Source organism: Telmatherina bonti (genome assembly GCF_933228915.1).
Source record: "Telmatherina bonti genome assembly, chromosome: 17".
Classification (NCBI taxonomy): Eukaryota; Metazoa; Chordata; class Actinopteri; order Atheriniformes; family Telmatherinidae; genus Telmatherina; species Telmatherina bonti.
Genome location: NC_136615.1, coordinates 22,523,575 through 22,545,719, shown reverse-complemented (window position 1 = coordinate 22,545,719; position 22,145 = coordinate 22,523,575). Strand labels below are relative to the sequence as shown.

The window sequence follows — 22,145 nt, the reverse complement described above, 5'->3', positions numbered from 1 at the left end:
GACATTTTGCAGAATGATGACATCAGCCTTAAATCACACTCAAGAGTGATTAAACATAATTAAATCCCACTGATTCATGGCAAAGCTTCATTTTATAATCCAAACCATTTACTATGCTTTCCTGGGAATCACTATACTATTTCAGAAACAATGGTTGCAATAAATTCCACCTAAACTACAACAAATTGATGTATTCCTGCTTTATTGGTAGAAACACACAAGAAATAGACATCACATTTGGTTTAAAAACAGGATAATGTTGCACAGTAAAGGCATCATAATATTTCATTTACACCTGAAAAATTTTACAACTGAATATGTATTGCACAGCGTCAGGAGAAAAAGATTACAAGTTGCATAAGGGGGCTCCCAGGACAAGTGTTCAGAAACAACGTCCATCTCACTATCTGCACAGACTATATTTGCATAGTGCATATTAGATCTGAAAAAGCATCTGGTGAAGAAATGTGAAGCAACAGATTGCTTAAAATAACTTGATGAATGTTGCATATTCTCTGACAAATTGCACCAAGTCCTCAGGTATTCTCTGGAGAAGTCCTAAGCACAAAAGGCTGGAAAAGAATAGATTTATTAACAACAAAAAACCCTCCCGTACTGCATTAATCCTGACAACTAGCACTATCTGGAGCTATTCCTACGCGGCAACAGAATGATACAAAAAGGAGAATGAAATTATTTTATTAGAAATGTGTAAATAACTAGATTAGCACAGATATATGTATATTTACAGGACTAATTTAGTATCTTCCCATTCTTTATTCAAATACAACATATACAACAGAGCTCAGCATTAGCAGATCAAAACAAACTAATTGTTTTTACCGGTAAAAAAGATTGTATACCTTCTAAGGTTTTTTTGGGGGTTTTTTTTCTGCACCCTTATAAATTAAAGGCCCACTTACAGACTTGGACTGAGCTCACATATATAAAATGCCCTTAATGCTATAAATAAATGCATCTTTAAACATTCTTTATATTGCTTCAAAAGATGAAAGCCATTTTTTCTTTAAATCTTTTACACCACAGCGTGCATGATGAGCAGATTTCTTTCATTTAATCCCTTATACAAACACATACACACACCTCAGTGAACTCACTGGGGCTCTCCTAAAGGTTTAACTACAGGCCATGGCATGTCGGGTAAAGGTGTCTGGGGCTCAGCGGGCAGCTGCTGCTGTTGTGCCTGTGCCTGCTGGTTTGCCCAGCTTAAGTCCATTCCATTCTTTTTCAGTGCATTCAAGTGCTTGATGTCCAGTGTAGTAAAGGTAGTAAACTGAACTTGATTTCTCTTACTTGTGGGAGAATGAAGCGGCTCGCTGCGGTGAGGCCTTGCCAGCAAAGTGGCAGAACGATTTGCCATGGGATCGATTGCCTTTGTTTTAAATTGATGCTGCTGTGAGCTGGTCCTGCTGCGACCCAGGGTGGCAGTTCTCTCTGGGACTGTGGGGGCGCTCACAGTGGGCAAAGTGCTCTCCAGGCTGCAGGGGCTCGTGGAATCTATGGAATGACGGGAATCCAGAGGACGATGAGACTCACGTTTTAGAGTTGACGCTTGAGCCGGGGGACCAGCCGCGCCCGCTGCAGGAGAGTTGTGATTCCCACTCCCTAGCCACACCCAGTCGTGCTTGTGATCCTTTGGATCCGCATTGGGTACTGGGGCTGCCTGTATGGGGGTCTTGTGGTTCCGGAAACAAAGATTGTATGACGCACAGTTGAGCAAAAATGCCAAAATAGCTATGCAGGAGACCCCCACCAAGGAATACATGCCGATTTCCAAGTCTGACAGTGATCTGAATGTACGAATGAGGTCACTCTCTATTACCTTCGGTGTTTTTGATTTAGGAGGTTCCTTCTTGGGTGCTTCTGCCTTAGGAATGTCATTGTTGGGAGACACATTTAAGTTGTCAAACATATTTGCATAACTTCTCTTTTGTCCATCTCCTTTACCGGCAGCACCCACCGTTGGCTTGACAGAGTTCAGTTGTGTATTTGAGCCCGGTCTGCTCGTTGTCACCATGCTAGTGACACTAAAGGATGTTCCTCCAGTAGCTTTGGTTGTTCCTATCCACACAACATGTGGCTGCACTTGTCTTGGTGAAAAAGTTGTAGCGCTGGTGGCTTCGGCTGCAACAGACTGCCGATCAGGTAATGCGCCTCTGAGTAGCCTCTTATCCAAGACCGTGACAGCTCTCGGTGACGTTTTAGGTTCCCCCGCCACATTGATGCTTGTATCAGAACCACTTTCTTTCTCTACAGCTTTGCTACGCTGGAAGTTAGTCTTGAGAAAACTTGCACCTACTGCCAACTTACTTTTCCTCTTCGACTTCTGGCATTCCTCACAGATCCTCAGCTCAACCTTCACTAACTTTGACCGGCCCTCACCCTCACCTTGTGCAACTACAAAGGTGGACTGGGGCGTACGGCGAACTGTGGCCACCCTCTCATCTGGGGTAGAGACCGTGAGAGAGTAGATATTGCGGTCAAACAGCTCGAGTGGAGCAACCGCCCCGTCACTGAACTGAACCCAGCAGCTGACCACTGCTTCCTGTACGAGAAAGAAAGAAGGAGAGAGAAGAAAAACAGGTCAGACAACAAACATGCAGTAAATCAATATCTCTGCCTCACCTTCACCAAAGGCTACATTCCCATGACTGCTCACTGCACTAACTGAAGAGATTAGGCTTTTACTTATAAGTGCCTAAATTAATCTCACAGTACATAGTTTGTTTTGTATACATGACACCAATATTATAAAGATATTTCAAAAGTGCATTCGAAGACTTTCAAAGAGGAAGACAAAAGGCAGCAACGGGGGTCACATTAACAACAGAATTAGGCAATCAAATCATTTATATAAAATGACCCATTTCCTGTGGCTTAAGCCAGCCTCTGGCTGTCACAGACCTAACCTATAATTTGCATTTGAAAACATCATGAATTGCCCTGAGCAGAACATTAACAGCTTGCCATCAGAGACACAATTGGCTGGTCATCTGCACTGGCATGATTCTAATAGTTTATTGACAGGGGCAGGATTGCAGTGGCGGTGTACCCACCAGATGTGGGCTGTGCCTGCAGCAGGGGGCAGGTTTTTCAAAAAAAGCAAGCTGCCATGGCTAAATGTGTGAGTGATATTTTAAAACAATCCTCTGTGCACTCCGTCTGCCTCACCTCGCTCTCAGGATGGCAACTACACGTGATGGCTCAGGCTGTGAACACCATGAGCTCACATTCAGAGAAGCTAAGACAAAGCACAAATAGTATTACAACCTTGATGTCTGCATTGTGTATATCTGCTCTTTTAGGGAATTTTTGCTATTCAAATCATTTTCTGTACGGCTAAAAATCATTAGGCCTATATCTTTGTTGGAAAATGAGGATCATATTCTGTAATAGAGTAATCTTCTATTTTTGTGTGTTGTTTATGCTGTATATTTTTCTAATGCAGGAACAATAGAGCCCTGACTGGAAACATATCCTTCCTCCTAATATTGAGCCATCAACACCTAACCGTTTTAAGAAGGTGAAAAGCGAGAAGGTGCAGCAATGCTTTCATTTTGGAAGGTGTTAGAGCTGTACCATCCACAATACCATTTAATGTAAAAAATAATCAACCATGCAGAGAACTATGGATTTATTCTGTAATGCTCTTACATTTCTTACATTACATGAAGTCTTTCCTGCAGTTTTTGCAACAAAAAAAAAAATATATATATATACGTTATAAAACCAGGACTCTTCTTGGTTCTTTTAAAGTTTATTCTATGGCTACTGTGCTGTTAAATGTCAGACAAAACAGTTTCCTTTACAGAAGCCACATCTCTCCTTGTCTGCTGCCTGCAACCAAAGCTTCTACACAATGTTATTTCCTTCAGCTGCTTCTGTAACATTCTGCTCCTGGTACAAGCCCAGACCTTTTTGAATTGAATTAAAACCAATCAAATTATCTGGAGGATGGTATTATAAAGAGCTAATTCCATGCACTGACAAGTTTTGCTAATTTATATCTCGAAGATTTAATTTGAAACCATTATGAAAACAAGCATATCATCTATGTTGTTGCTTCAAGCACAAAAGTGAGGCTTTAATGGCTTATGTAGCAACTTAAAGGATGGAAAGTGTTTGTGAAAGAATGGGGCTAACATGTTAAATTTACCACACCTTTAATGATGTCATATACAACCAGAGGAAACCACTACAGTGTTTTACTACAATAGGTGAATTTGAAAAACAAACACAACCAAAAGACACAAGCTAAATCAGCTGAAGCATGTCTTTCGGTCATATTTTGTTAAATCCCTCTATTTCTGGAGGGTCTTTTTGCAGAAGAATGTGGTTTACGAACTGAAAGAAAATCTGGATGCTTGTTAATTCCAGTCTGCCACTATATAGTACAAAGAGGCTTGGACTACAGCAAACATAGAAATTGTTTCCTTCTCTGGTAAGGCCAACATTTCACCTCTGTAGCTTCTCAACATAGCCGTTTGTGGTTTTATTCATATTTAAAATATTGTGCTCTCAGGAAATCTTTCATAAAAAGCCCTCTCTGGCTGGCATTCTCATGGCAGTCAGGTTTCTAAAGATGAGTTTTACAAAGAGAATGTGTATGTGCTTTAAAGAATATGTATGTTTTTTTTTTTTCTACCAAGTGTTTAATTGATTGATCCTGCCCAAAAAATGTGTGCTTCAAAATTTTTTTTGATGCATCAATAAATGTGTGTATGAACTGAAGTGAAATCAATGGCCCTGCAAAAGTCATGCACAGCATATTAAAAATGAGAAGTGCGACAGTAAAACCATGGAAGGAGGAGGCAGAGGAGGAGACGAGTGCTATTGTGAAGAACTGAGCTGTGCGCCACACTTTCAAGCTTTGTGTGTAACAATTTTCCAGTTACTTACCTGTTTGAGCTGTGTGATCATCTCCCGCGTGGTTGCCGTGGCAACAACGGCCCTGTTGCTCCCTGGACTGAGCTGGAGGGACAGAGAGAGTCCAGAAACCAACTGCACCCCCAGTTCTGTCACACTCACTTTGTCATCTTGCACTCTGATGCTCCTCTCAGCCAGGACAGATGACGTTACAGGGGACAGCACCTGCAAGCAGCACATCCTCATCCATACTGCAGGTGGATATAAATTTATTCCGGTAAAACCACACGCAAACACAAACACAGAGCTCATGACTCACCTGCACAGTAGTGATGCCAACAGCCCGTCCTTGGAGAACCATCCCATCTTGCACTCTGGCTACGTCAGGGTCCGCTACTTTTAAAGAGTACTGCACCAGATTGGTCACATCCACCTGTCAATCAAAAAGAGAATAAAGGTTAATTCAAAGTAAATATTTGACAACAGCAAATAAAATGCAGCTGTGGATTAAATTCAGCTTGGGCCAAAATGTCAAACCTTCTACATCCTGTTGGCTAAAAGATGTGCAAGAGCTTCATTTGGGAAGACTAAAATGTTTTTTTACCTGCCAATCAGACCCTAAAAAGTACTCAACAGGCTCTTTGCCAGTAAGTAGGTCTGGCAGCACCTCAGCATCAGGCTGAGCCACAAAGGGTGTGAGCACCCTCAGTGTGGAGTGCTGGTACTGCAGCATGCAACCTCTGCCCTTCCTCATCTCCTCCTCTTCCTCACTGTCCCATGTAGACCTGAAACATAGGTTAAAAAAAAAAAAACTACACAGTGAGTACAAATGAGAAGGTTGGTATACTTTTTATATACACACTTGTCTTATTTCTGCACATAACTATTGCTTTTCCCACCATAGCACAGTCAGACTGGCAATCTCCTGTTGATTCTAGTACTTTTAAAACAACAACACAACAAATACACCGAGTTAATCACTGAACTCCTGGAAGACAAAAACTATAGACCTGCAGTGTTTTCATTCCGCCCACGGAGGCATAATGCACGCGGAGTGACCTTTTCCTCGAAATGCATTTAAGTTAAATTAACCAAGATCCCACGGTTGAGTGGTTTGTTTGTGGGTGATAGAGGTTAAGCTGTGAACCCCCTCAGCAATGATCATATAATTATCATAAGCACAGCTGGTCTGCCGCACACGGCACCTCAGGTGTGCTGGAGGCATGGTGGAAATGTTTTTGCACTGCGGGCAGAAAGCTCCCATCAAGAGTTACAGTCCAAATAAACATCATTATTATGTTGCCTAAGGTCAGAGCTTAACATGTAATGGGAATGCTGCCTGAATTAAATCAGTGTGACTCAACATCATACACCAAAGTAACTCTTTGCTGTTTTCAACTTGTGAAGGTTATCAACACTGTACCAGCAGAGACTGTAACACTGACTGCATGCGTCAGGGTTTTCTCTGCTCGTTCGTTTTGCATTTGTTTTTGTTTTCAAAAATCACAGCTGGAGATTTTTTTTTTTTTTTTTTTTTTTTTTTTTTAACAGCAGCCTTTCAGTGTTCAGTCTTTTGCTATTTTTCATAAGTTCCCCATCTTTTCTACAGCTTCTAATCAGCAGCAGTAAACAGTGTAACTACAGTCATATACTGGAGTTTTTTTTTTTTTTAATGGCCTCTATAAAACCACTAAAGATCAATCTTTTTGAAAATAGCCAGTCAGGACCCAGTTCAACTACAAAGACTGTTCACAAATTTAGCTAATATGTAAAGCAGGCTTAATAAAACAAACGACAAAACTGCTTTGGCTCTTTGTCACATTATATATAATCAGTGGCTCTTTCTCAGTACAGTTCCACTGAAATCTGACATTCCTGACCCACTATCTGTTTGTATCTGGAGCTCGGTATTGAATTTCAGGGGAGATGACAGCCCATCAGTCACCCATGATCAATTAGCATTGATTGGGAAAATAACGACTTCACTGTACATGTTGACTGACAACCCACTAACCTTTATCTCCAGGGCAACTGTGCTGCTGCTACCCTTGTCCACCCACTAATGTCCCAAACACTGCACTCTTCATGCAATTGCATGGATAAGTTAGAATTGTTCTTGAACATTGCTTGAAAAAAAAAAATTATATATAATATAAAACATTTTTTATTAATTCACTCATCTTTGAAACAGTGACTATAGATACATGTGACAAATCTGAAACACGGCAAATTTGCATTCGTATTATTATTTATGAAAAAAGCCAGTACCAATAGGAGTAACACTTTTCTTTGGAAAATGAAATTTCACTCCTGACTTTGAAACTGACCATCAATTTATGTTTTGTTTTATGACGAACTTAACCTTTAGCCTCCGGAAAAATTTAAGCAAGCACATTTCAAGCAATTTAAACATTTCAAATATAAAATGGGGGAAAAAAAAGTATTTTCCGTTCTCAACCCTCTGGTTGTCCTGCAGTGGGCTGGCAACCGGTCCAGGGTGTGCCCTGCCTCTCATCCAATGATTGCTGAGAAGGCTCCAGCTGGATGGATGGATGAATGGAACCCTCTTGTTTACTTCAGATCAGTGTATTAATATAAGCACTTAATACCTTGTTCAAATACAGCTTTGGGACAAACGTCCGACCATTGTTTTCAGCTTGTTCTGATATGATGGAGGGCTCACAGTCGAATCCCTGAATTGAACTGGGTCTGTCCCTGAGGCGGAAACGTGACTCCAAATCAAAACATTTTTACCACGTTGCTGCACAGCTGTTCTGAGGTTGTAAAGATTTGTCTTTGCTTCACACAAAGTAAGTCTGTTGTTCCTACGGCCAAGCTACTTATTAGATTAGACTGTGCAGAGCTGAGCGAAAAGCCATGGACTTTGCTATGAAATTTGTTTATTTATAAGGTTATACTTTAATAACCTATTACATGATATTGATCCAGTTCACTGATGAATGACGTTTAAATAGCAGATACTAAGGATTACTTCCTGTTTTGATAATGAACCCACTGAAGTCCTCATAACAGACATCTGAGAGAAAACTAATTGTCCTTTTTCTTTTTTATGTTTACATGTGACTGATGCCTTTTTCATTCACCCAAACTAGTAAGATTACAAATATTAACTGCGTTAATACTTGCCTGGGTAAACCACTGAAAAAAGGCACTGCCTCAAAGTATTTTCTTGGAAAATCCACAGTGAGGTAGGGAGACTTACATTGTCAACTCTACTACAATATACAGGAAACAAACATACCTGTCTGTATAGTGCAAACAGATTCAACTCCACCACTAAGATGTGACACTGTCCATTAAAAACTAATAAACACGTAAAGATCATTGTTGTTTAAGAGGCTTTACCTTCATCTCCTTATATCTGAACTGTATAATTCCTGGAACATCATTTTTACCTGACAAAGAGCTTCAAAGCCAGGACTTGAACTATATTGAACGTACTTTGCTGTTTCCCTGTGCTTATAGCAACTTGTGGCAGTGCATGCGGATAACATTTTATTAGCTGCTGCTCTTCAATCTGGCTGGAGAGTATAAAAGTTATGTTTGACTTTATCTCAAGAAGCATCCTCACAATCAAGCTACCAGGACCACAAGCAATACAGCGCAGCTGTTTAAGCCTTACCTCCTGTTGCCAGTAGTAACAGGTACCCTCCAGCCTTTGATCTGGCTCAGCTCGGGGTCGGCCACATCGATGAACAAGGGCAAGCGGGGCATCCATACACTTATCTCTAGCTGCGCACTTAGGTAACCATAAGTAAAGTTTAGCATCACCCCGACTTTCCCTCTGGTCTCCTTCCCATTTACATAAACATAGTTGCAACGTTCCGACACCTGGAAAAACAAATAGAAGAAAAAGTAAAGAATGGAACTACTTCATGTTTGGAAAGAAAAGACAGAAAAAAAAAAGGCGACAGGATGCACATGACTAAAAAAAAAAGGACTGGATGTTGTTTAGTAATTTGGATGAAATTTTTCCCAGGTGCACAGCCTTTCCATTTTTCCACTTTTTCCGACTGAAGGCTTGTGCAAACTGAACAAAATTGTTTTTGTATGGCTGAATGATGAGCAGAGATTGGGGAGAGAGATGTAAATTTAAACACAACCTAAAACAATACATGCAAAAACACCTTTTTTTTTATCCTCTAAGATAAGGTTGAGAATTTTTAGTGTGTTTTTATTCACGCCATGTAAATTCACTACTCTCACTGAAGGTAATTTCTTTCTTTTTTTTTTTTTTTTTACAGCTGTTCCTGAAGTGCTGTACTGTAGGTGAGAGTATTGTAATCCCCACCAGCAGGAGCAATGAGGTGAGACACAGCAGTTGGTGTGTTTTATTCCAGACTAGAGGCCTATCTCCACTGCAGCCTCACTTATCTTAACAAACCAGTGGCTCCACTGGGGTAATTGGAGAGCACTAGACTGGAGAACAGAGTGCAGCACTGGAGAGAGGGACGTGGAAAGGAGGAGGGAAAAGAAAGAAAAAAGAAAGAGGAGGAAACAGCTTCTTCTACACCTGTGGAATCACACAAAAGAGAGCTACGTCTATCTGAAGAGCTTCTTCCATCGTGCTAATTGCTCCATGCCAGAGCCGCTGATGTTTTGGGCATCTCTCCAGAGCAATTACAAACAATATATTATAAGACTAGTAACCGCTCAAAACTTTTTTTTAACGTCAAGTGATGAAACAGGTTGAAAAGAAAAAGGAAAAAAAAAAAAACCACACAAACTTCAAAAGGCATTCTTCATCCTCCAATACCCTATTTCAAATGAATAATTTTGGCACTGGGAATGTTGCATCTTTAGACATCAATACAAGTGGTCATGCATGTTTTAGCAAATTAGATATGCTCTCCATCACAGCAATCCAATTTTCAGTCATGTTTTATAAATTTCAATATTTTATCTTTCATTCCTCCGTTTCTGTTGTCCTCCATTCATCTTCGATCAGTGTAAAAAAATCTGCGAGGAGACGGATGAAACGAGTTTGGAGAGTGTTGTCACCAAACATCTTGCTTGTGCAGCTTTTCAAAGTGACAGAAAGCATCTGCACTATTCTTAATTTTAGTTTTAATTCTGAACATTAAAGGACAGAATATGGAAACTAATAATGAAAATAAGCGCACAATTGATATAAAATAATTGCTACATAATATAAAAACCAGTGTGTTGGCATTTCTAGACGAGTCATAGTTGTGTTGTTTGAGATGGAACAGCGGTGTTGTACAACACAGAAGTCTGTTTTCTGTTAACAAGGCATGGCTGTATAAAGCAGCAAGAGAAATTCACCGAAAATTAACTTAAAGCTGTTGAAAATGTAATTGTATAGTATTATAAAAATGAAAAAATTGGGACATTGTGAGAAGAGAATGGCATGAATACCCAATACTATCCTGGGACTAAACTATATTTAAAAGCAGCTCCGACGTCATTAGTTCTGCCTTAAATACTAAAGTAACTGAGAAAACATGATTTTTATTGAGTATTGCTACATAGATTTGTCCCTGTTTCCAAATTAAGACATCCGAGATTCATTTGTGCTGTTTTTATATTCCAGCTGTCCTCTCTGTGAGAGGCAGAGTGTGATTGGCGTTCATAGTCCTCTTTGGCATTAAGTGCACCACACACAGACAGAAACCCAGATTCTGTTCTCAGCAGTCGATTGGTGATCCATACAGATGGCCCCGGCTCCAGTTCAGCACATGTCAACTGCAGTTTAATTACAATTTCAACATCAAAGACTGTAATACATGTTTGTCTGCCATTTATGAGGGAATAGCATCTTAATATTAGAAGTTGCAGTAAGTAAATAAATAAGACAGACATTAATACGCTGTGATGGACTGGCGACTTGTCCAGGGTGTACCCCACCTATCCCCCAAAGATTGCTGGGATAGACTCCAGCTCCTCTGTGACCCTTAATCAGACTAAGCAGTTCAGAGAATGAATGAATGAATGAATGAATGAATGAACTGGAACACACTAATATATTTGGATAGAAGTAACTGATATGAAGACTTTTGACATTTGCTTTCATTCAAAGAAACAGTACAAGCTATGGACTCAAGTTTAGGTTGTAATTATCCTCAATTCAATATGATGAAGCAAAATGTAGTTTTGATGGCAAACATAAACTGCACATCAAAGTACACTTCACAAGCACAATCATTTTTGTGTTCCACAGAAAAACTACTACATTAAAACCACCTGCGTTGGACCTCTTGTCCTGGAAGCTGAGACCTCCAGAGACATAACATGTTTTTCAAATCCCCAGAGATGCCAAGTAAAACTAGCAACATGGAAGTTTGGACAAGTCAGCAACAGGAACATTTTGTTTGATTCCTCAAATGAAATCCCTGAACATGTCTTACATGTGAGAGGGAACTCGTCCTGCTGACAGGACACTAGGAATCATAGAATACTGTAACAATAGCCATGTTTACATGGAGCTATATGTTCTGATTCCATTCAGCTTGAAAGTTCAGTGGGAATGAAAATGACACATGTATACACCTCATTCCAAATAAAAAGTGCCAAACCAAAAGTATTTTTAATCAGTTTCACGTGGGTATAATAGAAACAAGCAGAAAATGTTTTTAATTCAAATTAAGTATATTCAAGTTAAATATAGTTGCAAGGTTAGAAATATAAAAAATACAGACTTGTTCCAACAAAAACCTCAGAGGCTGGTTTAGGCCTAATAATTGGAAATCAGGAATGGGTGGAAAACATTGAAGAATGAAAATGAATGAAAAATACTTTATCTATTTTTTAATTCATTTTCATTCTTTAATGTTTTCCACCCATTCCTGATAGATAAATAAAGATAGATAAAGACGTAAAGACATGATAGATAAGGACAGGCTACTACAAAGCCAAGATTCAAAATAGTAAACATAGCTCTCTAAATTTCCCTTTTTTGGACAAAATCACGGACTAGCACTGCAAAGCATTCACAAAAATGTCTTTGTCTCTGCTCGCCTTTCCCTCCTTCGTTTACAATAGGAGAGTATGAGTTTAAGCTGCTGCTTAATTAAACGTACTGCGTACTATTAAAAGTCACAACAACTGTGCTGATTAGTTTGTAGACATCTATCATTGATAAATCATGTGATATAAACATCTTGCATGTCAGACAGGAGAATTCTGATTAAATGTTAGCACATGTAAACACCAGATTCGTTGCCATGGAAACAGCTGCCCTGAAATCTTTAATCAGAATGATATTAGTTCGAATGCCGTTAACGTATCAATGTAAACTGGGCTACTGTCACTGTTGGTACATGTGAAAAGACATCTTCAACGTAAAAGTTTCCAAAGAAAACATTGTTTTTTCCAGATCTTTGCATGATGTAAAAGAAATGTTATAGTTTAATATCTTTGCCAAGCTGGTCTTGTTTGCTCTTTCTAGACTGTGTGATTATATTTTACTTATTTCCATGATTAATTTCAAATTTGTCATTTCACCTGCATTTCGGTTGGTTTTACAACCAGTTTCAGTTACTGACTACCACTTACCTAATTTGTGTAAATCATTACATCTTTCTGCAGCTATACCTCACAATTTTCTTCATTTTGGTCAGAACATTGTTTGTTCATTTCTGTTTTACTATCTATTTCGTTTATCTATGTATTCTAATCAATCTTCCTGTGGATTTATTGGTGCAACAAATAACTTAATACACTATATTGTTGTCCCTCTTTTTTCTGATATAATATCAGTAGATATATTTAAGATTCCATTGAGCTTTGAACTGAGCATGTCTCTACCATTCAGTGCAGAAATGAACAGAAATGGACATTTTATCCCCTCAAAAAGGCAAGGTCAAAATAAGATGGTCACAAGAATTCAGAGCCACAATAATAGCTGAAACAAGTTCTTACAGAAAATAACACAATCTCCTTCTCTTTAGCTTTTTTTCTCACTCATTTGAGCAACCCATTCACATTATGATGTCAACGACAAATACTACTGCCTTTTTCTTTTCTGATTCTCTTTTTGCCATCCCCTTCATGCCTCTAGGATCGAAGTCTCACAAATCCATTGCATAAAGGTTATATCACTGTGCTTATTGTGAAAGCTGGATTCACAAGCTCAATGTCAAATGCCACATTGTGAGATGTGGCCTTAATCTATCATGCTTTGACACAGTAACAAGAGTGAAGGTGAACCTTCTGAGTGTCATAAAAACAACACAAAACAACTGCGCACATTTCGACACTATTTTGATCTCAAACTTACCTTGGTGACATCTTCGTCTGTGGACCTACAACTGGTGTAGTTTGTCACATCACTGACTGAGCCATTGTCCTCAATGGCAAGAGTTTTCACAGGGACTGAAACCCTTTTTCCCGTCAGCACAGCAGTGTTTAATATATCTGTGGTCTGAGCAGAAAAACAAAAAAAGCAAGTTAGTTGCTTAAGTTTGACAGGTTTACTAGCTGCCATGGACAAATAAACAGAGACATAGGCTGTTTATGTCAAAATATACTTTATATGCCTTTTAATTTCTTTTTCTTTGATATTTTTTGTGGAGAAGAAACTCTACATTCTCACTGGCTTTGCTGAAGCGGTACAGTAGTCTTTCAGGTCATCAGACTTTATCTGTGAACGTCCCCTATTTCGCCAAAACATATTTGTTTGGCACAGCTGGGCATAGGATGTTTTTTTTTTGTTTTTTTTTATTTGGTTGTTGGTGTTGTTTTTCTTTTTTTTTTTTTTTTTTTTTTTTAAAAAAAAAAGGTCCACACTCATACAACACCTGTCTTCCATAAAGCAATTAATAATGTTTTTCATTCACTGAAACATACAGAGTTTTTTACTCTACAGTCTCTCACAGACGAGCAGACCAGATGCATTGTGGGGGCTCAGTATTTTTACTTTGCTGGGTATCAAACCACTGATTTATTTCCTGGAAGGCAAACAGTTGACCATCTGAGCCATGTTCAGAGTGGCAGGGTGCTGGAGACTAACATAACTGCCACAGATCAAGAGGAAAAGTACACTCTGTACAGGCTGCGAGTTCATCACACACACAAACACTTAGAAAAATCTTGAATTCTCCACTTTACCCACTGGTTTTTTAAGACTGTGGAAGAAAAACCTACACAGAGACAAGGAACCATGGAAACCTCACACAGCAGCATTTATAACCACAAACATTCATGCTGTGATGAGCCATTGATAACCATTCAGTGGGGGTAAAATGGTAAGAGATAGTAGTGAAGTTTATATTTTCTATTCATGGAGGAAACTCTCAGCTTTAAAGATATGGATTGCAAAATTCTTTAAATCCAAAATGGACATACTTACTATGTGTGAAAGGTTTTAACTACCAAAACTATTTTCTGATGGTATATCAAGACAGTTATCTTAAAAACATATTTATTTAAATATCAACTATTTTGCACCAAATGGGCTGCACAGCAGTGTGGCTGCTAATGCCATGGCATCACAGCAGGAAGGTCGCTGATTTGAGTCTCAGGTGGGAGAAGGTTTAAACCTAACATGTCTCTGGATATGCATGCATGAGGAGCTCTGTTTTTTCCCCAACCCTGAACTGGACAAAGCTGTATAGAAAATAATGTATAAGGATGAATATTTTTGCACAAATACAAATATGTGTCACAAGTGTTAATATTAGGGACAACTTTTCTTCTTCCTGAGCAACAGCCAAAACTGTTCCGCCTAAACCTCATCACTATTTTTTTAAAAAAGGACATCTTAGGGCACCAAAAAGGCCAAATGATTTATTTAAAAAAATAGAGAAAACAAATAAAAGAAAAAAGTGCCTGTAGCACTTTTTGCATTTTTCACATCATTTATAGATGATACGAAATGTCTACTTAAAATGCTAATTACTTTGTACAACTTTGCAAAAAGTGCAGATTCTTTGGTAATGTCCACAAATTTTTTGCAATGTCATTATTTTTTCTTTCTTGTCTTCTTCCTTGTGACTATAGGGATAAAAATGTAAGTAGAGGAGAAAGAGGGATTTTGGCTGTGTTGTGCAGCACATAAAAACTTGACCAAATATGTTGTATTTGTATATGACTGGCAGATGCAGTGTCAGAAGAACTGATATTGAACAAGAGCATGTTTAGAACATTTTTGAGGGGGGGGGGCACTGATTAGCATAAGGATGACACATCAAAATGAGACCTTTTTTTAAAAAAAGAAGAAAAAATTTGGCTTTACCTAAGTAAAGGTAAGTTTACAATACGTATTTGAAAAATTTTGATTGTCCTTGAATAATTAGCATTTAACAAACTTTATAACAAGTTTGAATCTCTTAAAAGCTCCATATACAAGCTCCACTGTATATCAAAGAGCTCCATGTATCCCAAACAGAGCACTTTGCTCTCAGACTGCAGGTTTACTTGGGAGGAACAATGAGAGGAAGCGCCTTTGGCTATCAGACTCCCCTCTTATGGAACCAGCTCCCACTGTGGGTTTGGGAGGCAGAAACCATCTCTACCTTTAAGATCGAGCTGAAAACTTTACTTTTTAACAGATTTTATAGGAGTAGTCTAGCCATCAATTGGTTATGCAGCCACGGGGACGTTCCATGATGCACTGAGCATTTCCTTTTTTTATTATTCTGCTCCTTTTCCTCCATGTATAAATATATGACAGTATTGACATCATTAACATATTTTTCCATTTTCTGCAGGTCTTTTGGGATAAAAAGCTGCAGTGCACATTGATCTGTCTTTCCTGTTCCCCGACCAGTCGAAGCAGATGGCTGCCCTCCCTGAGCTGGGTTCTGCTGGAGGTTTTGCCTTCCTGTTAAAATGGAGTTTTCCTTTCCACTGTCGCCTCATGCATGCTCAGGATGGGGGATTTGATCGAAGTCATGATTTGATGCAGTCTGTTGGTCTCTCTTAGCAAGGCTATTTATAATGAATTGGCTCAAACTGATGTGTCTGTAAAGTGCCCTGAGATGACATTGTTGTGAAGTGGGGCTACACAAATAAAGCTGAATTGATTTGAATTAAATTCCACTGATAGAATCTCAAATGCTTTAAATTGTAAATAATACCTCTATAATGGCAATACTTGTCCATCTCACAAACACACAAAAATACCTGAATAAAAATATGTTGTCTTGTATATGGTATTATCCTCAGACCAGAATCACTAGCATCATCTGTAGACCTGATTATGGTTCCAGTCTTCCTGCATGTTATTCAGCCTTCACTGCAAATCTTTGTCAAAGCCGAACAAGAGCTGAAACATCCAGTTCCATGTTTTGGTGCTTTAATGTTCCACTCCAAGTGCGCTTTCAGTACTGACTTACAACTTTCTTCCACTGGCAAGACTTCTGAAAATGTTCATTTTAAATGTAATGAGAGTATCTGTAAGAAGCTTTAAGTTATCAGGTTTTTTTTTTTTTTGTTTGTTTGTTTTCTCTATCCCGATAGCAAAGCACTGGGCAGTGCTCGGCAGATGTTCTCTGGCATCATCACATTTTGAACTCAGTCAGCATGACAGCTGCTGACCGCAATTTCAAAAGGACATGCTCTAGTTCTGAAAGCAACACTGACCCAAACATAAGCCACTGGATCACGGGTAGCAGGAAATCAGAAAGCAATCATAGCACTCTGCAGTGATGCCAGTACCACACTGGGAGAACTTCACATCCCGTGTTTTTTCCAAGCTCTGCAGTAATCTGGTTGGCAGTTGTCAAGTTAAGCCCAAGCAGTTAGCATCTAGTTTAAATTTTCTACTTTCTACTGATTGCCAAAGTCCTCTCAATGTCTTTGATTTACACTTGGCAGAAAAGCTTGAAATTGGTTGTGCATTCAAACATTTACTTGTTCAGTCGGGGAAACAGCAGGAAGGTACAGGTAAGTGAGACAAATACTACAGTAACCACAAAGAGAAAATGCAAATGTAACACAGAAAGGTTCGACTATCAAACAAACAGCCTTCTTGCTGCCAGACATGTTGATTCATTTTCTCTCAATAATCTCGATAATGAATGTAATATTTCTGACATGTTATGACACTGAGTGAGTTCAGCTTCCTGCTGCAGTGATGGCGGGGATCCACAGATGGTTGCGATGTTTGTTTTCTATGGGTTTATGGGTTATAACACAGAAAAGGATTTATTCTCCTCATGAAAATCTTGCAAGTGACTGAAGAAATAATCTTTTTTTTTTTCTCGTATGGCCATTTGATTTATGTTGACTATTGCAGCGTGAAATAGACTAGTGAATCTCCTGTTGAGAAAAGATATGAATCCACCTTGCAATTTCTGCAGGTTTTGTCTCGTTTTGATTAGCAAATAAAGCAGCAGGAAATTAGCACAACGATATATACTTAGCAAAGTTAAAAGTTGATTTAAGATTGCAGATAAAAGGAGGTGAAAAAAAACACAAACTTCTGGTTGCAAATATGATTTGCAGTTTAAAAATGAAAATAAATATTCCTTCCTAAAAACTTTCTTCTTATCTGTGTCATTAAAGTGCAATATGATGGATCTAACTGGAATGCTAATAACTGTGTGAGCAGAACTTTTACACTATTTTTCCTTAATGGAGCTGTTCTTGACAGACTCTGAACACTTCCGAAAGCAGAGAAAACAGCTGAAAAATATCAGTGCTTTTAATTTAAAAGAAAAAAAGAAATGAAAAAAGGCAGTTTTCTCAAGCGAAAGGATTGCACTACTCTGTGAGGGGCCTTCTCAGAAGCTAGAGGTGGTGAATTTTTGTCCTCATAATGTGGTCCAAGGTGATCTTAGTTTAATACCAACTCATCACATGTTAATTGACTTGACATTGGTCATCATATTTTATTCCTTGTAGGCTCTTCCAGCCTCCTTATTACCCAGCTATCAGCACTAATAAGAGAATAATTGAAATAAATCATTCACTTCATTCTGCACCGTGTGTATTGATTTTAAATCATGGCAATGAATAAAACCAATAAAAACTCACAAGAATATGAATAAAACATACTCAATAACTCATACAGAAAGATATAGCCTATGCTTGACTGCATTGTACATAAAAACCATAAAGTACCGTCAGCATTTTAATCTGACACAGGTTCTCACCATCAGCAGAGGTGCCAGCCCCACGTAGTCTCTTTGGGTGGTATATATGCGCATCAAACCCACATCCTTCAGATTCCCTGGCAATTCCAGACGCCAAGAGATAGTCTGACTCTCAACCAGTTCTGAGACATCTTTTGGTACGAAGTCCAGTTGTAAAATCTCCAAAAGACCCCTGTATGGAGACATGTTGTAAAAAAATAAGATGTTGTGAAATGTTGACTTTCAGAAGTTACACGCTCTATAGGTCTGTAGGTATCCTCAAAAGTAAATTTAAGCCTTTTAAAACTATTCAAAGTCTATTCAAACACAATTGGAGTCAAAATAAAGAGAACCCCTCTGAAATTTTTTAAACATTTAAACATAGTTTGAATTATGAGTGAGGAAAGCTTGGCTCACCTTAAAACACACACCTGAGGAACACAGCGGGAGCTCTAAAAACGGCACACTTATTTGCCTTTTTTTTTTTTTTTTTTTAGACAATTTCTAATGTTTCTTACATGGATAGGATATCGTCAATTTGTCAGCATTTATTCATTTACTGTGGAAACACTTCCAATGTATGTTGGTGATCCAGTTTGTTTCTTTTAACAGTGTGATCACCAGTATTCTTTGTTTGCTGTGTGCCTTCAGCTTCTTAAGCAGTGAATAGTTTGATCTGATCAGCTACAGATAGTCATAGCAATGTGTTTGTCGATAGAATCTTGTTTTTGGCCACGCTACCATGCATAATTATATGTGTGTGCATGTGACTCTGTAAGCAGTGATATATGTCCATAAATAATTCTCTCCTAAAGCCTCTGTGTAATTTGCATGTAAATATCAGAATATGTATTACTGGTGAAAAATACATGAATGGCACATAGCACAAATGAAAAGAGTTTTAGGCACACCTCAGGATGACAGTAAATATCCATTTGGAAATGTTCAACTGTAGCTCTCAATCTTAAGCAATTGTAGTATAATATACAAACATGATTTCTGTAAAAGGCCAACTCTGAAAAACTGAAGAATAAAGAGGTTGTAGTTCAAACAGTTCAGGTGAAGTGTCCAAAAAGGCCATTCTGCCACAGTTTGACACCATTTGTTCTTCAAGTCCACCTTTGGCTGATTTCAGCTTTTACAAATGAAAAAAAAAAAAAAAAAAAAATCCCCTAAAATTTTCAAGAGACATTTAAAAAAAAACTGGAGTTTCTCTAAGTAGCAAAAACAATGTGCAAGAGGTCTCATTTCAATGAAATAAGATGAGAGTGTGAAGGGAAGATAGGGTGAGCTGGCAGATACTTCAGCCAAGTATTCTGGTCAAAGGATTGTCAAAGTAATGACATGTGATGTTATTTGATGCTGGAGAGTGTGTAGGTATACCTGTCAGAAAGACGGGATCAAAGGAAACATAGGGCTGGCTTTGAATAGAGGTGAGGTGCTTTGAAGTGAAGAAAAAGTTTGCATAGGCTCACACAATACACCTCAATTCGGTTGAATCGCCTGATCAATACCAACAAGGTCAGACAAAAACACATGTTTTTATGTTCTGCCCAAAGAAGAATCTGAGGACTGACTTCTGTGCTCTAACGACATGAAAAATGCCATAAAAACACATTCTAAAGTTACCATGAATGAGATATTTAAATGAGACATGAAAAAACCTTTTGAACTTGTGAACACCCTTCTGTCTGCGTAACATTTAAAGGTACTGGCACAAGATAAGTCAAACTGTGCTGACAGGAATTTTAAGCGTCGGATCTGAGTTGTATAACTTCCTGACGAGTAAAACATGTAACCTTAAACACTGAACCACTGAAGACGTTGCAGCAACTTTCCTTCTGATGACGAAAATTGAAAATTTGGGAAGTAAAGCCATTTGCTTTAAAGGTCGCAATAATGTAACATTTTAAACAACAGAATATGTGTTTCTGACTCATTTGTTGATTTTATTATACATACATACATACATACATACATACATACATACATACATACATACATACATACATACATACATACATACATACATACATACATACATACATACATATATATATATACATATATATATATATATATATATATATATATATATATATATATATATATATATATATATATATATATATATATATATGTATATGTTACATTTACCAAAGAAACATGGCTGCAGTATTGGAGGAAGAGAGGAGAAATAGGGAGACAGAGCAAGCACTATGACACCAGTCAACATTGGATTGACTTTTACTGACTGAAGAGAGCGGAGAGTAGAAGTAGGATGCAAAATATTTGCTGTCTTTAGGGGTGCATCACTCAGAAAATCTGCCAATATTCAGTTGTACTTATTTAATAAGCTAGTTGACAAGAGTGATTGGAAAATGGAAAAAGCAACAAGCTACCAAGTCATAACATTGCAATTTTGTGAAGAGAATAGATCAAAATAAAGAGAATAGATCACCCCATCATACATATGCTGGTTTTGGCCTCACTGTCTGTTTGATGCTGCTTCAACTTCACCAAACAGTGGCGTTATAGAAACATGTTGCAATGATCTCATAATATGACATCATACAGTAATGGGACAAAATGTATTTTACATGTTGACAACGAGTCTAAAACTGCCAAAAGTCCAGATTCTGAGATAAGACTTTAATGAGGTGGAGGTTTATGTCCTGAACAGGACCATTATTTGTAAACATAGTGTTTGTTTTCAGTCATCATGTAGTTTGGTTTTATTAACAATACCACTTGACTGACAAACAGTTTGTGGTTAAGGCAGCTCATGCTTACTTGCAGAATAATTCTAATATTTAAATGTCATAACAGAGGATTACACTGGCTTGTTCTTGAGGAAAACTATTTCACACTACATAAAAATACAAATAAGAGTGAGAATATGCTTTCCTCTAATAACTCAAAATCCACAGCTAAGTTAATGCTGTGTTTTGGTGTGTGTGTTTAGCATTCACTGCACCGCTTGTGTGACAGATTGCCTTGTTCATCAACACAAATGGTTTACTTACAGTTGTCACAGAAAAATAAGATGGATAAACACAGGTGTTGAGATACATTTTGTGTTTAGCTCCATTACAGAGTTTCGATTTACGGATGATGAAAAAAAAAAAATGGACAGAAGAGTAAGATTACTGTACAAATACAACATTTATAATACAGTGTACTATGACATATCTGGTAAAACAATACGTAATAGCCCAAAGTTGGACGTCTTTGCTACACATGCCAGAAAGCATGATAAAGTCAGCAATGTGTAGGAGCAGCAAAAGGGATTAAAAAAAATAAATAAAAAAAAAGAAAATGTGATAAAATTGTTTAAAATACCTACTGCAAGGCTGGTCTGGCTTTCCTGTATTTCCCTTTAAATAAAATGGACTCTGGCAGATTTAAAATGGATTGAAATGATTTACACTAAAAATAATACCAGTGTGCGTCTGAGAGTGCGAGAGGGGCAAAGAGGGGGTTAATACCCCTATTTCCTGAGAATCTATCCGTCATCACCTCAAAGCTTAGTAGTTGGAGTGTGTGTGTCTGTATATGTTTGTGTGCAAGTGTGTAGTCGTAGGGTTTGTTTGTTACATATTTGTGACCCCTGGCGGAAGCTCAGTACAAGAGACACAACTTGAAATATCTCTGCTTCCTAATCTGCATTTCTGAACGTGCAAGCACTTAAGCCTGGATAACGTTGATTATGGATGATTACGGATATGTGGGTCGGGTGGACGGTGCACGTCTGAGTGGGCGGGAGGTTGTTGGGCAAAGGCGGCTGCTGGTGTGCGCCACCAGCATCAGTGTAAGGCATTATTGATTAAATCAGTTTGGGTGGATCAGGTAAAACTGGAGGAGAAAGTTCCATTACATTAATATTAATATTCATTCATCAAACAAAACAAAATGAAGCGGAAGAGCCAGATCAATTTATTTACCCCTTTAGTTACCCCTCCTGCTAATATTTCAAATATATATATATATATATATATATATATATATATATATATATATATATATATATATATATAAATAATATGTCAGGTTTAAAGCAGTTTGGACGGTAAAGCCACACACAACTGATCACCAACAGGAGTGGTAATTAAACATTTTACAGTGACAGTTGGGGCTTTAACTGGAAAACATAGATTCCACATGGGTACAAAGTTCAAATTTTTCATCTATAAAATGTTT

General features: G+C 38.1%; 1 protein-coding gene across 1 annotated transcript in view; it reads right to left on the bottom strand.

Annotated features, from left to right (window-relative positions):
- Positions 1 to 1,114: 1,114 nt before the first annotated feature.
- LOC306768124 (transmembrane protein 132D) overlaps positions 1,115 to 22,145 on the bottom strand; it is a gene marked incomplete at both ends in the record, with an annotated part of 34,991 nt that continues 13,960 nt past the window's right edge. Inside the window, 7 exons of the mRNA XM_079256356.1 lie at positions 1,115 to 2,566; positions 4,921 to 5,112; positions 5,207 to 5,320; positions 5,492 to 5,672; positions 8,531 to 8,739; positions 13,148 to 13,291; positions 17,967 to 18,138. Coding sequence (XP_079112482.1) covers positions 1,115 to 2,566; positions 4,921 to 5,112; positions 5,207 to 5,320; positions 5,492 to 5,672; positions 8,531 to 8,739; positions 13,148 to 13,291; positions 17,967 to 18,138 — 2,464 coding nt within the window. The remainder of the gene's footprint in view (positions 2,567 to 4,920; positions 5,113 to 5,206; positions 5,321 to 5,491; positions 5,673 to 8,530; positions 8,740 to 13,147; positions 13,292 to 17,966; positions 18,139 to 22,145) is intronic.